Below are 16226 nucleotides of genomic sequence, written 5' to 3'. Positions count from 1 at the left end.
TGTAATGCAGTTGCTTTTTTTACGTTTTCATATGCCGAATTTTGTGTGGTTTTTAACAAATTCATTGGCAGGTTGTACATTTTATGAATAATTTTACGCAATTATTTGTTGTGCAAATGTTTCTCCCCGGTGAGACAGTTGTTGACAGATATCTGGGGATTAATCTTTACGGTCGTCGAAGTGTCATCGCTGAGGCCAGTGAAGAATGTGCGTTCACCGAGCCTGTGGGGTCCCCCTGAACGCACCACGTGTGTTTTGCACCAGTGAGCAGGCGCACTACGCCGCTGGCCCATCTCTCGCGAGGAACGACGCCGTTATCGGAACCTCCACAAACAACACGAGAATTCATCATTCGCACGGTAATGTAAGCCGATCATAGACTGGGAATGTCTTGTTTGCCAGTAGTGAGGGAATGAATCCGATTAAAACAGCATTTCATCGTTATTTTCCCTCGCAGGTTTACGACTGTCGTACAATGTTTTTGTGGCCTTTAGGCCAAGCTAGCATGCTAACAACTAGGCTAGCTTTTAGGAATATTTGCATCAGCTTTAACATTAGCACACAACTCTACACCAGCTAACGTTAGCTAGCATTTTCGTGTAAGCTAGCGAATATTAACCGATCAGTTTGTGCCAAAATAATTATTTCCCACTTAAAATTAAATGTTCTAATTTAGTCTTACCTTCATTTATTCAAATATCCAGGTTAGGAAATTCGTTCGCAGGTCATTCCCAAAAGTAAATCATAAAGGCTATATTTGTGTTGCACACCACACAAAGAACCAAATCACACACATGCGATATGCAGGGAGAGATGTCAACCCAAAGGTGTGCAAACAGTGGTGGATAGTTCGGTGCCTTGCTAAAGGGAACCTCGACGTCAGCATCGCCAACTAGTTCCAATTTTCATTTGTCTGAAGCTGGACTCAAACTGTGACCCTATGGTTTCAAAGACCAAGTCCCTTACAGATGAGCTGCTGCTGTCTCATCATAATCATGCAGGATAATAAAAGTTCAAGAATTATGACACTGGATTTCATAGGTGCATCTTAAGTCCTTTTCTGTGGAAAGACAGCCACTTTAAGTATGGCATTATCACATGAAAATACATTGAAATGTTAAACAGTTCACTGTATTTAACATTTTTGACGGCACACAATTATTAATAAAGGATATGCACTGTATTTGTCAATCACTTCTCTCGTGCTTGTCCTCATTCGGGTCAAGGGTGGTGAGCAGGAGCTTTTCTGAGCTGATTTTGGTATTTTAAGGAAACCCTGGACTGGTCATCAGTCAATCGCAGGGTAGTGGACAATGGGGGGGGGTCATTGCCACTCACTTCCAGCTTTAAGGACTGATCCTGCACTTCCTCTTCTGGTCCATTTATCTCGATGCAAAATGACTAAATTATTTACAATTCACTGAAGGAATGCCAAAAATTTCACCCAATGAGTTGAGTCAGGGTGGTTAGCACTGCCGCCTCACAGTTCTGAGGACCGGATTCAAATCCAGCCTCGCCTGTGTGGAGTTTGCATGTTCTCCCCGTACCTGCGTGGGTTTTCTTAGGGTACTCCGGTTTCCTCCCACATCCCAAAAACATGCATAGTAGGTTATGAAGACTCTAAATTGCCCGTAGGTGTGAAAGTGAGTACAAATGGTTGTTTGTATGTGGACTGCGATTGGCTGGCGACCAGTTCAGGGTGTACCTCGCTCAGAGTCAGCTGGGATAGGCTACAGCACGCCTGCGACCCGGGTGAGGATAAGTGGTATGGAAAATGAATGAATGAATTGAGTCTTATTATTAAAGCAAATTCATCCACATCAATACTTGAGCTCAATATGAACCGATCGTCTAATCTGTAGCTAGCATAGCTATTAATGTTAGCTCACGAGAGTGCACTCATTTTTTGGACAATACGACAAGAGACGACACAACCGTTGACATTTTACTCACGTTTTTAAGCAAAGCAAACTACATCAACACATCGTTGATATATTTATTTTTTTAATTTGTGAGGCTGGCCAGCCGGCTGGGCTTGTTGTTGCCGTGCTTTTGGGCACTAAACATTCTGAACTTGTGTCCCATATTTAAAAGAGGGTTTTGCACTTTGTGTTAGTGGAATATAACAAATATAATACTGATTACATAAATAAATAAATAGAAAACCGGGGGAAGCATAGTTTCCAGGAAGGACACGCTCTGCTCAAATATTACTGGCTCCAGGACACGCGGCGCTGCACTATGATTGGCTCCTATATCCCGGTAGAACACGCCCTACTGCTTCCGGACGGCAAAAGAAGTATGTGACTTAAGTGTGGCGGCGTTATAGTTCCCACAAACCCTAACCCACCCTAATCCTACCCATAACCCATCCTAAACCGCCTTAAGTCTCAACCCTAGCCTTAAACCCAACTATAACAAATATTTTTTTTTAGTTAGTTTTTATTTCGTACAAATATGATTCATGTTTGGGATGGCCATCTCGTTATATCTGGGTAGGCTGCCCTTCCCACGACGCAGGAGACAATCATGTCGTAGTGGCGCGTCTTGCCTGGAAACTATGTAGGAATCCTAAAAATGCGCACATGAGGCAATGTTTTATTTAATTCGACCTTAGAGTAATAGCAATCGTATGTGCTCATCCTGCGTAAGATTGCGTTTAAAACTTGGGATAGTATGTACATCCGGAAAAGCACAGAGATGCTGAGTGGAAAGGAGCTACAGTCCCTTCCAAAAGTATTGGAACGGCAAGGTCAATTGCTTTGTTTTTGTTGTATACTGAAGACATTTGGGTTTCAGATCAAAAGATGAATATGAGACAAAAGTTCAGAATTGCAGCTTTTATTTCATGGTATTTACAACCCCAATTCCAATGAAGTTGGACGTTGTGTTAAACATAAATTAAAACAGAATACAATGATTTGCAAATCATGTTCAACCTATATTTAATTGAATACACTACAAAGACAATATTTTTAATGTTCAAACTGATCAACTTGATTGTTTTTAGCAAATAATCATTAACGTATAATTTTATGGCTGCAACATGTTCCAAAAAGCTGGGACAGGGTCATGTTTACCACTGTGTTACATCACCTTTTCTTTTAACAACATTCAATAAACGTTTGGGAACAGAGGACACTAATTGTTGAAGAGTTGTAGGTGGAATTCTTTCCCTTTCTGGTTTGATGTACAGCTTCAGCTGTTCAACAGTCTGGGGTCTCTGATGTCGTATTTTACGCTTCATATTGCGCCACACATTTCCAATGGGAGACAGGTCTGGACTGCAGGCAGGCCAGTCTAGTACCCGCACTCTTGTACCACGAAGCCATGCTGTTGTAACGTAGAGAATGTGGTTTGGCATTGTCTTGCTGAAATAAGCAGGGGCGTCCATGAAAAAGACGTTGCTTGGATGGCAGCATATGTTTCTCCAAAACCTGTATGTACCTTTCAGCATTAATCGTGCCTTCACAGATGTGTAAGTTACCCATGCTATTGGCACCAACACAGCCCCATACCATCACAGATGGTGGCTTTTGAACTTTGCGTCCATAACAATCTGGATTGTTCTTTTCCTATTTGGCCCGGAGGACTCGACGTACACAATTTCCAAAAACAATTTGAAATTTGGACTCGTCGGACCACAGAACACTTTTCCACTTTGCATCAGTCCATCTTAGATGAGCTCGGGCCCAGAGAAGCCGGCGGCGTTTCTGGGTGTTGTTGATAAATGGTGTTTGCATTGCATAGTAGAGTTTCAAGTTGCACTTATGGATGTAGCGCCGAACTGTATTTACTGACATTGGTTTTCTGAAGTGTTCCTGAGCCAATGTGGTGAGATCCTTTACACATTGATGTGGGTTTTTGATGCAGTGCCGCCTGAGGGATCGAAGGTCACAGGCATTCAATGTTGGTTTTCGGCCTACATGCAGTGATTTCTCCAGATTCTCTGAACCTTTTGATGATATTATGGAGCGTAGATGATGAAATCCCTAAATTCCTTGCAAATGTACGTTGAGGAACATTGTCCTTAAATTGTTCGACTATTTTCTCACGCACTTGTTCACAAAGAGGTGAACCACGCCCCAACTTTGCTTGTGAATGACTGAGCAATTCAGGAAAGCTCCTTTTACACACAATCATGTCACCCACCTGTTCCCAATTAGCCTCTTCACCTGTGGGACGTTCCAAACAGGTGTTTGATGAGCATTCCTCAACTTTCTTTGTCTTTTTTGCCACCTGTCCCAGCTTTTTTGGAACTTGTTGCAGCCATAAAATTCCATGTTAATGATTATTTGCTAAAAACAATCAAGTTTATCAGTTAAAATATTAAATATCTTGTCTTTGTAGTGTATTCAAATAAATATAGGTTGAACATGATTTCCAAATCAATGTATTCTGGAGTAAGTCAGACTCGTTCCCGGTGAGGGTTGGACTCCGCCAAGGCTGCCCTTTGTCATCGATTCTGTTCATACCTTTTATGGACAGAATTTCTAGGCGCAGCCGAGGCGTAGAGGGGGTCCGGCTTGGTGGCGTCAGTATTGCATCTCTGCTTTTTGCAGATGATGTGGTTCTGTTGTCTTCATCAAGCCGTGACCTCCAACTCTCACTGGAGCAGTTCGCAGCCGAGTGTGAAGCGGCTGGGATGAGAATCAGCACCTCCAAATCTGAGGCCATGGTCCTCAGTCGGAAAAGGGTGGCATGCCCTCTCCAGGTCGGGGATGAGATCCTGCCCCAAGTGGAGGAGTTCAAGTATCTTGGGGTCTTGTTCACAAGTGAGGGAAGAATGGAACGGGAGATCGACAGGCGGATCGGTGTGGCGTCTGCAGTGATGCAGACTTTGTATCGGTCCGTTGTGGTAAAGAAGGAGCTAAGCCGAAATGTGAAGCTATCAATTTACCGGTCGATCTACGTTCCTACCCTCACCTATGGTCACGAGCTGTGGGTCGTGACCGAAAGAACAAGATCCCGCATACAAGTGGCCGAAATGAGAAGCTCGTCATCCGGGAGGATCTCAGAGTAGAGTCGCTGCTCCTCCACATCGAGAGGAGCCAGATGAGGTGGCTGGGGCATCTGATTCGGATGCCTCCCGGGCGCCTTCCTGTTGAGGTGTTCCGGGCACGACCCACCGGGAGGAGACCCCGGGGACGACCCAGGACACGCTGGAGAGAGTACGTCCTTCGGCTGGCCTGGGAACGCCTCGGGATCCCCCTGGAAGAGCTGGATGAAGTGGCTGGGGAGAGGGAAGTCTGGGCGTACCTGCTATTGCTACTGCCCCTGCGACCCGACCCGGATAAGCGGTAGAAAATGGATGGATGGATGTATTCTGTTTTTATTTACGTTTAACACAACGTCCCAATTTTATTGGAATTGGGGTTGTTCATCTTGATGTGTTAAATTCAGGACATAGCACCTTTTGTTTAAACCCACCCACTTTTCAAGTGAGCAAAAGTATTGGAACATGTGACTGATTGGTGTTCATAGTTCCTCAGGTGTTGCCTTTTAGATTGATTGCTTAAACATTAGTGCTTGTTTTTGGCTTTGGGTTTCACCTGTGAAAACTGCATTTGCTGTTAAGCAAACATGAAGACCGCAGAGCTATCTATGGGAGAAAAGCAAACAATTTTGAGGCTGAGAGAAGAGGGAAAATCGATCAGAACTATTGCACAAACATTGGATGTTGCCAATACAACAATTTGGAATGTGATGAAAAAGAAACAAACTACTGGTGTACTGAGAAACAGACATGGAATAGGTTGCCCAAGGGTATCAACAGCAGTTGATGACAGAAACATTGTGAGAGCTGTGAAGAAACACCCAAAGACAACAGTCAGTGACATCACTGCCAATCTCCACAGGGTAGGGGTGCAGGTATCACAATGCACTGTTCGAAGAAGACTCTGAGAGAAGAGTTCTACAGGCCATACCACAAATAGCAAACTCCTCATCAGCAAAAATAATAGCAAGGCCAGATTCGATTTTGCAAAGAAGTACAGAGATGAGCCACAAAAGTTTTGGAAGAAAGTTTTATGGACTGATGAGACCAATATTAACCACTACCAAAGTGATGGAAAAGCCAAAGTATGGAGAAAGAAAGGAACCGCTTATGCTCCAAAAAACACAAGCACATCTGTGAAGCATGGTGGAGGTAATGTCATGGCTTGGGCTTGCATGGCTACTTCTGGAACGGGCTCACTAATCTTTATTGATGATGTAACTCATGATGGTAGCAGCAGAATTAATTCTGTAGTCTACAAAACTATTTTGTCTGGCAATTTACAGAAGAATGCATCCAAACAAATCGGGAGAAGCTTCGTACTACAGCGGTTCCAACAACCGGAGACAAATTCCTTGTTTGTTTTTTGGACATACTTGGCAAATAACGATGATTCTGATTCTGATCATGCAGCAAGACAATGACCCAAAATACACTGCCAACACAACAAAGAACTTCATCAGGGGGAAAAAAGTGAAAGGTCTTAGACTGGCCAAGTCAATCACTGGAGCTTAACCCAATGGAGCATGCATTTTACCTCCTGAAGAGGAGACTGAAGGGAGAAACCCCCAGAAACAAACAAGAACTGAGCATTTCAAATGAAGAATGCAACAGTCTGGAGAAGTCAATGGGTCGCAGGCTGATGCAGTTATTGCAACTAAGGGTGATGCCCTTAGCAAGTACTTACTTAATTGTTCAGTCCACAATTAAGCAAGTACTTGCTTAATTGTGGACTGAACTGCAGTGTTCCACATTTCCAATTTATTTCCTTTGATTCTACTTTGATCTACTTCCATGTCAAAGTTTCAAATATCCAACTCGATTCCTGAAATTTTGCCACCATAACTTGTAAATTCATGTACACATGCCATTTTGAAATTATATCAGTCATATTTTCGTCAGTGTCCCTACGATTATATAAGTAAAGGGTGATGTTTTAACTGTTTGTGCAAGTTGTCATTTAAAAAGCGTATTTCATCTTATTCTAGCTCTGAGCTATGTCCGAGGAAGAATTGGAAGAAATTGTACAAATAACAGTGGAGGACTTTAACCCAGAGGGCCGTGCAGGTAAGAGTCATTGGGAGCGACGTGAAAAGATACGCAATGTCCAGATCAAATCTTTTTGCATCCGAGTCTTTGATATTAAGGATTTGCCTATACCGAGTCCCGATCTAATACCTCGACAAAGCATTAAAAAGAGCATGCCTATATATAGATCTATATATATCTATATATATATATATATATCTAGATATATCTAGATATATATATATATCTATATATATATATAGATATATATATATCTATAGATATATATATATATCTATATATATATATATATATATATATATATAGATATATATATATAGATATATATATATCTATATATATATACACACGTATATAATATATATATATATATATAATATATACATATATATAATATATATATATATATATATAATATATAATATAATATATATATATATATATTATATATATATATATATATAATATATATATATATGTTATATATATATGTTATATATATATAATATATATAATATATATATATGGGTATATACGTATGTATATATATACGTATGGGTATATACGTATGTAAATATATATACGTATGGGTATATACGTATGTAAATATATATACGTATGGGTATATACGTATGTAAATATATATACGTATGGGTATATACGTATGTATATATATACGTATGGGTATATACGTATGTATATATATATACGTATGGGTATATACGTATGTATATATATATACGTATGGGTATATACGTATGTATATATATATACGTATGGGTATATACGTATGTATATATATACGTATGGGTATATACGTATGTATATATATACGTATGGGTATATACGTATGTGTATATATATACGTATGGGTATATTCGTATGTATATATATATACGTATGGGTATATACGTATGTATATATATATACGTATGGGTATATACGTATGTATATATATATACGTATGGGTATATACGTATGTATATATATATACGTATGGGTATATACGTATGTATATATATATATATATATATATATACGTATGGGTATATACGTATGTATATATATATACGTATGGGTATATACGTATGTATATATATATACGTATGGGTATATACGTATGTATATATATATATACGTATGGGTATATACGTATGTGTATATATATACGTATGGGTATATACGTATGTGTATATATATACGTATGGGTATATACGCATGTATATATATACGTATGGGTATATACGTATGTATATATATATACGTATGGGTATATACGTATGTATATATATATACGTATGGGTATATACGTATGTATATATATACGTATGGGTATATACGTATGTATATATATACGAATGGGTATATACGTATGTATATATATATACGTATGGGTATATACGTATGTATATATATACGTATGGGTATATACGTATGTATATATATACGAATGGGTATATACGTATGTATATATATACGAATGGGTATATACGTATGTATATATATACGTATGGGTATATACGTATGTATATATATACGTATGGGTATATACGTATGTATATATATATACGTATGGGTATATACGTATGTATATATATATACGTATGGGTATATACGTATGGGTATATACGTATGGGTATATACGTTTGTGTATATACGTATGGGTATATACGTTTGTGTATATACGTATGGGTATATATGTATGTGTATCTACGTGGGTATATACGTATGTGTATCTACGTGGGTATATATACGTATGTGTATCTACGTGGGTATATATACGTATGTGTATCTACGTGGGTATATATACGTATGTGTATCTACGTGGGTATATATACGTATGTGTATCTACGTGGGTATATATACGTATGTGTATCTACGTGGGTATATATACGTATGTGTATATACGTGGGTATATACGCGTGTGTATGTACGTGGGTATATACGCGTGTGTATGTACGTGGGTATATACGCGTGTGTATGTACGTGGGTATATACGCGTGTGTATATACGTGGGTATATACGCGTGTGTATATTCGTGAGTATATACGCGTGTGTATATTCGTGAGTATATACGCGTGTGTATATTCGTGAGTATATACGCGTGTGTATATTCGTGAGTATATACGCGTGTGTATATTCATGAGTATATACGCGTGTATATACGAATGTGTATATATGTGTGTATATACGAGTGTATATATACGCCTGTGTATATCGAAGTCGAAGTCAAAGAAGAAGAAGAAGAAGAGGTGGAAAGCGGGTTCTTCGGCAGAAAGAGAAGAGGAAAACACAGAGCCTAGAACTGAATGTGGGGACTTTGAATGTTGGGACTATGACAGGAAAATCTCTGGAGTTGGTTGACATGATGATTAGAAGAAAGGTTGATATATTGTGTGTCCAGGAGACCAGGTGGAAAGGCAGTAAGGCTAGAAGTTTAGGGGGAGGGTTTAAATTATTTTACCATGGTGTAGATGGGAAGAGAAATGGAGTCGGGGTTATTTTAAAAGAAGAGTTGGCTAAGAATGTCTTGGAGGTGAAAAGAGTATCAGATCGAGTGATGAGGCTGAAATTTGAAATTGAGGGTGTTATGTGTAATGTGATTAGTGGCTATGCCCCACAGGTAGGATGTGACCTAGAGGTGAAAGAGAAATTCTGGAAGGTGGTAGACGAAGTAGTTCTGAGCATCCCAGACAGAGATAGAGTCGTAATTGGTGCAGATTGTAATGGACATGTTGGTGAAGGTAATAAGGGTGATGAAGAAGTGATGGGTAAGTACGGTATCCAGGAAAGGAACTTGGAGGGACAGATGGTGGTAGACTTTGCAACAAGGATGCAAATGGCTGTAGTGAACACTTTTTTCCAGAAGAGGCACGAACATAGGGTGACCTACAAGAGCGGAGGTAGAAGCACACAGGTGGATTACATCTTGTGCAGACGATGTAATCTGAAGGAGGTTACCAACTGTAAGGTAGTGGTAGGGGAGAGTGTGGCTAGACAGCATAGGATGGTGGTGTGTAAGATGACTCTGGTGGTGGGGAGGAAAATTAGGAAGACAAAGGCAGAGAAGAGAACCATGTGGTGGAAGCTGAGACAGGACGAGTGTTGTGCAGCTTTTCGGGAAGAGGTGATACAGGCTCTCGGTGGACGGGAAGAGCTTCCAGAAGACTGGACCACTGCAGCCAAGGTGATCAGAGAAGCAGGCAGGAGAGTACTTGGTGTATCTTCTGGCAGGAAAGGAGAGAAGGAGACTTGGTGGTGGAACCTCACAGTACAGGAAATCATACAAGGAAAACGGTTAGCTAAGAAGAAGTGGGACACTGAGAGGACCGAGGAGAGGCGAAAGGAATACATTGAGATGCGACACAGGGCAAAGGTAGAGGTGGCAAAGGCAAAACAAGAGGCATATGATGACATGTATGGCAGGTTGGACACTAAAGAAGGAGAAAAGGATCTATACAGGCTGGCCAGACAGAGGGATAGAGATGGGAAGGATGTGCAGCAGGTTAGGGTGATTAAGGATAGAGATGGAAATATGTTGACTGGTGCCAGCAGTGTGCTAGGTAGATGGAAAGAATACTTCGAGGAGTTGATGAATGAGGAAAATGATAGAGAAGGGAGAGTAGAAGAGGCAAGTGTGGTGGACCAGGAAGTGGCAATGATTAGTAAGGGGGAAGTTAGAAAGGCATTAAAGAGAATGAAAAATGGAAAGGCAGTTGGTCCTGATGACATTCCTGTGGAGGTATGGAAGCATCTAGGAGAGGTGGCTCTGGAGTTTTTGACCAGCTTGTTCAATAGAATTCTAGTGCGTGAGAAGATGCCTGAGGAATGGAGGAAAAGTGTACTGGTGCCCATTTTTAAGAACAAAGGTGATGTGCAGAGCTGTGGCAACTATAGAGGAATAAAGTTGATGAGCCACACAATGAAGTTATGGGAAAGAGTAGTGGAGGCTAGACTCAGGACAGAAGTGAGTATTTGCGAGCAACAGTATGGTTTCATGCCTAGAAAGAGTACCACAGATGCATTATTTGCCTTGAGGATGTTGATGGAAAAGTACAGAGAAGGTCAGAAGGAGCTACATTGTGTCTTTGTAGATCTAGAGAAAGCCTATGACAGAGTACCCAGAGAGGAACTGTGGTACTGCATGCGGAAGTCTGGAGTGGCAGAGAAGTATATTAGAATAATACAGGACATGTACGAGGGCAGCAGAACAGCGGTGAGGTGTGCTGTCGGTGTGACAGAAGAATTTAAGGTGGACGTGGGACTGCATCAGGGATCAGCCCTGAGCCCCTTCCTTTTTGCAGTGGTGATGGATAGGCTGACAGATGAGGTTAGACTGGAATCCCCGTGGACCATGATGTTTGCAGATGACATTGTGATCTGCAGTGAAAGCAGGGAGCAGCTGGAGGAACAGTTAGAAAGATGGAGGCATGCACTGGAAAGAAGAGGAATGAAGATTAGCCGAAGTAAAACAGAATATATGTGCATGAATGAGAGGGGTGGTGGGGGAAGAATGAGGCTACAGGGAGAAGAGATGGCAAAGGTAGAGGACTTTAAATACTTGGGGTCAACCGTCCAGAGCAATGGTGAGTGTGGTCAGGAAGTGAAGAAACGGGTCCAAGCAGGTTGGAACGGGTGGAGGAAGGTGTCAGGTGTGTTATGTGACAGAAGAGTCTCTGCTAGGATGAAGGGCAAAGTTTATAAAACAGTGGTGAGGCCAGCCATGATGTATGGATTAGAGACAGTGGCACTGAAGAGAAAACAGGAAGCAGAGCTGGAGGTGGCGGAAATGAAGATGTTGAGGTTCGCTCTCGGAGTGACCAGGTTGGATAAAATTAGAAATGAGCTCATCAGAGGGACAGCCAAGGTTCGATGTTTTGGAGACAAAGTTAGAGAGAGCAGACTTCAATGGTTTGGACACGTCCAGAGGAGAGAGAGTGAGTATATTGGTAGAAGGATGATGAGGATGGAGCTGCCAGGCAAGAGAGCTAGAGGAAGACCAAAAAGAAGGTTGATGGATGTCGTGAGGGAAGACATGATGGCAGTTGGTGTTCGAGAGGAGGATGCAGGAGATAGGCTCTCATGGAAAAGGATGACGCGCTGTGGCGACCCCTAACGGGACAAGCCGAAAGGAAAAGAAGAAGAAGAAGATATACGCGTGTGTATATATACGCGTGTGTATATACGCGTGTGTATATACGCGTGTTTATATACGCGTGTGTATATACGTGTGTGTATATACGCGTGTGTATATACGTGTGTGTATATACGCGTGTGTATATACGCGTGTGTCTATACGTGTGTGTACATATATGTGTGTGTATATACGTGTGTGTATACGTGTGTGTATACGTGTGTATATACGTGTATGTATACGTGTGTGTATATACGTGTATGTATACGTGTGTGTATATACGTATGTATATATACGTGTGTGTATATTCGTGTGTATATATACGTGTGTGTATATACGTGTGTATATACGTGTGTGTATATACGTGTGTATATACGTATGTATATATACGTGTGTATATACGTATGTATATATACGTGTGTATATACGTATGTATATATACGTGTGTATATATATACGTGTATATATATACGTGTGTATATATACGTGTGTGTATATATACGATGTGTATATATACGTGTGTGTATATACGAGTGTATATATACGTGTGTGTATATGTGTGTATACATACGTGTGTGTGTGTATATACGTGTGTGTATACGCGTGTGTATATACGTGTGTGCGTGTGTATATACGTGTGTATATACGTGTGTGTATATGTGTGTATACATACGTGTGTATATGTATAAACGTGTGTGTATATATATATGCGTGTGTATATATATATACGTGTGTATATATACGTGTGTGTGTGTATATACGTGTGTATATACGTGTGTGTATGTATATCCGCGTGTATATACGTATGTGTATATACGCATGTGTATATACGTGTGTATATATGTATGTGTATATACGAATGTGTATATACGTGTGTGTATATACGTGTGTATATATACGTGTATATATACGTGTGTGTATATATGTGTGTATATACTTATGTGTATATACTTGTGTATATACGTATGTGTATATACTTGTGTATATACGTATGTTCATATACGTGTGTGTATATATATATATATATATATATATATATATATATACATGCATATGTGTAGATATATATATACGTGTGTATGTGTATATATATATATATACGTGTATATGTGTGTATATATATATATATATATATATATATATATATATATATACACACGTGTATATGTGTGTATATATATATATATACACACGTGTATATGTGTATATATATATATATATATATATATACACGTGTGTATATGTGTATATATACGTATATATACGTGTATATACATGTGTGTCTGTGTATATATACGTGTGTGTGTATATATACGTGTGTGTGTATATATACAGGTTTGTGTATATATACACGTGTGTGTATATATACAGGTGTGTGTATATATACAGGTGTGTGTATATATACAGGTGTGTGTATATATACACGTGTGTGTGTATATATACACGTGTGTGTATATATACACGTGTGTGTATATATACACGTGTGTGTATATACGTATATATATATATATATATATATATATATACACATATATACGTATATATATATATATACACATATATATATATATACACATATATATATATATATATATATATATATACACGTATATACGTATATATACATAAATATACGTATATATATATATATATATATATGTATACGTATATATGTATATATTATATATATGTGTATGTATGTATATATGTATATATTATATACATGTGTGTGTGTATATATATATATATATATATATATATGTATATATATATATATATATGTATATGTATATATATATGTATATGTATATATTTATATATATATATATATGTATATATATATATATATATATGTGTATATATATATATATATATATACAAATATGCAAATAGCACTGATTCGGTGGAATGGCATGTAAGCTTGAACATAGTATGGGGGATTGCTCTGAGCGCATGGTAAACAATACATTTACATCGTTATTTATTAGTTTCGCATATGTCTTAAGGCTATAATAACCATCCATGAAGCTACAGAACTGATGGTGTACGTCACGACTCCGCTTATCTACAAAAGACACTATTGATTTTTGACCACAAGCTTGCTTTTTACAAAAGAATTCACACTTGTTAAATTTCTATTTGAAGTCAAGTCATTAGAATGTGCCACAATTGCTCACCTGTCTGATGTTCTCTCAACTCGACGACGTCGTTCAGCGAGGCGGCTTTATATTCGGCATTGCAGATGCCAGTTTCTAAATACAGTTGCAAATACAGTTTCTTTCAGTATGCGCTGAGGGTGGGCGGTCAGAGTTGTGTCTCCATGTTCTTAACGAGCATGGTGCAAAGGGCCAATAGCATTACTGGATTATTTTGTCACTTTGTGGCATGTAAAATGTGTTCAGAAAATAAATAAAATCGATCTTTTTTTTTTTTTTTTTTCAAGCAGCTGAAAATCACGTGATTGGATCGGCACGTCCCTCAAAAATAAGTCAACTTCTTTTTGACCTCTGTTTCTTAGTTAAGTTAAAATGTCTCTTTTTGTATCGCAGCAAACATGCTGGACAATCAAGGACAAAATGAGGCGAGTCCTCAGAAGAAAAAGAGAAAATTTAGCAACAGCCAAGAGAACAGCAGCAACAACCAGGACATAGGTTATATTAAGGTATTTAAGCTTTTCTACGATGGACAAAGTTCAAAGCTCACCTAGTTTTACATCGTTTATTGTTTTTACGTTTGGGAAGTGCTAACACATTTATATTGGAACGACCTTCCCAGAACCTGATGGTCTCATTCACTGCGTCAGTCAGCCAGCGATTGGAAGGAATTGAATCCAAGCTGCAGGCTCTGGACGCCACGTGTAAGGCTCTAGCACAAAAGCTGGATAGCATGGTACCTTGTGCCAAGAATTCTATCCAGGTTCCTATGGTTGCTGGGTCACCCCAGGGGGCGACTCAGACTTGGAACAAAGTGCGATGGTAAGCGTCATGGGTTTGCGGAAAGCACATCTTTTGAGTTGGGTCTCATTCATATTAGATGGAGATTTCCAATGTATCAACTTAACGCTGGTTTCTCCACATTCCACCTAGTGTTGTTCCACAAACAAATGTGATTGTGAGCAGTGAATCCATGAAGCAGGAAGATCCCTCCCTGGAAAACCTGCTCAGCAAGTGAGTTGCTTGTAGTCTTATGCTGCATTGGAAACCGCTAAGAAGTTGTACGTAATATTGCACTTGGAGCATACAATTTCAATCCCAATTGAAAACATTGATGCCGATTGTGACTATGGTAGAATATATTTAGTTTATGAAGAGACAGTCGACAGTTCTGACAACATGACAATTTTCATTATGGTGATATATCCATCCATCCATCCATTTTCTGAGCCGCTTCTCCTCACTAGGGTCGCGGGCATGCTGGAGCCTATCCCAGCTATCATCGGGCAGGAGGCGGGGTACACCCTGAACTGGTTGCCAGCCAATTGTAGGGCACATACAAACAAACAACCATTCGCACTCACATTCACACCTACGGGCAATTTTGAGTCGTTAATTAACCTACCATGCATGTTTTTGGGATGTGGGAGGAAACCGGAGTGCCTGGAGAAAACCCACGCAGGCACGGGGAGAACATGCAAACTCCACACAGGCGGGGCCTGGGATCGAACCCCGGTCCTCAGAACTGTGAGGCAGACGCTTTAATCAGTCCCCACCGTCCTGTCAGTAAATGTTGTCAATTTCCGAGATGTATGATGTTTTGTTTCAGTTACAGTGAAGTCCACAATCAAGACTTCGAGTCTTGTAATTTTCGTAGTTGGGATCAGTAATGTCCAACTTACCTTTTTTTTTTTTTTTATCAAATGGACTTTAACTCAGTCTGCACCTGTTTTTCCTTGTGTTCAGAAATAGGTTAATCCTTCCCAAGAAGTGTGTCAAAGGAATTTGAATCCTCGTATTTGTCACTAATGGAAAAGTACAGAGAAGGTCAGAAGGAGCTACATTGTGTCTTTGTGGAGTTAGAGAAAGCTTTTGACAGAGTACCCAGAGAGGA

At 39.5% G+C, this 16226-nt stretch overlaps 1 protein-coding gene across 3 annotated transcripts in view; it reads left to right on the top strand.

Annotated features, from left to right (window-relative positions):
- The window catches only part of banp (BTG3 associated nuclear protein), a 74442-nt gene that overhangs the window by 332 nt on the left and 57884 nt on the right, over positions 1-16226 (top strand). For 2 of the 3 annotated variants that reach the window (XM_061772822.1, XM_061772821.1), the window contains exons 2-5: positions 139-359; positions 14729-14841; positions 14955-15154; positions 15266-15346. In XM_061772822.1, the coding sequence (XP_061628806.1) occupies positions 206-359; positions 14729-14841; positions 14955-15154; positions 15266-15346 (548 nt within the window). In that variant the 5' untranslated portion in view covers positions 139-205. Of the gene's footprint in view, positions 1-138; positions 360-6984; positions 7064-14728; positions 14842-14954; positions 15155-15265; positions 15347-16226 lie in introns of those variants that run through there. The other variant, XM_061772823.1, reaches the window with a different exon arrangement.

Source organism: Phyllopteryx taeniolatus, chromosome 5, assembly GCF_024500385.1.
Source record: "Phyllopteryx taeniolatus isolate TA_2022b chromosome 5, UOR_Ptae_1.2, whole genome shotgun sequence".
Lineage (NCBI taxonomy): Eukaryota > Metazoa > Chordata > Actinopteri > Syngnathiformes > Syngnathidae > Phyllopteryx > Phyllopteryx taeniolatus.
This window is presented reverse-complemented; position numbering and strand designations above follow the sequence as displayed.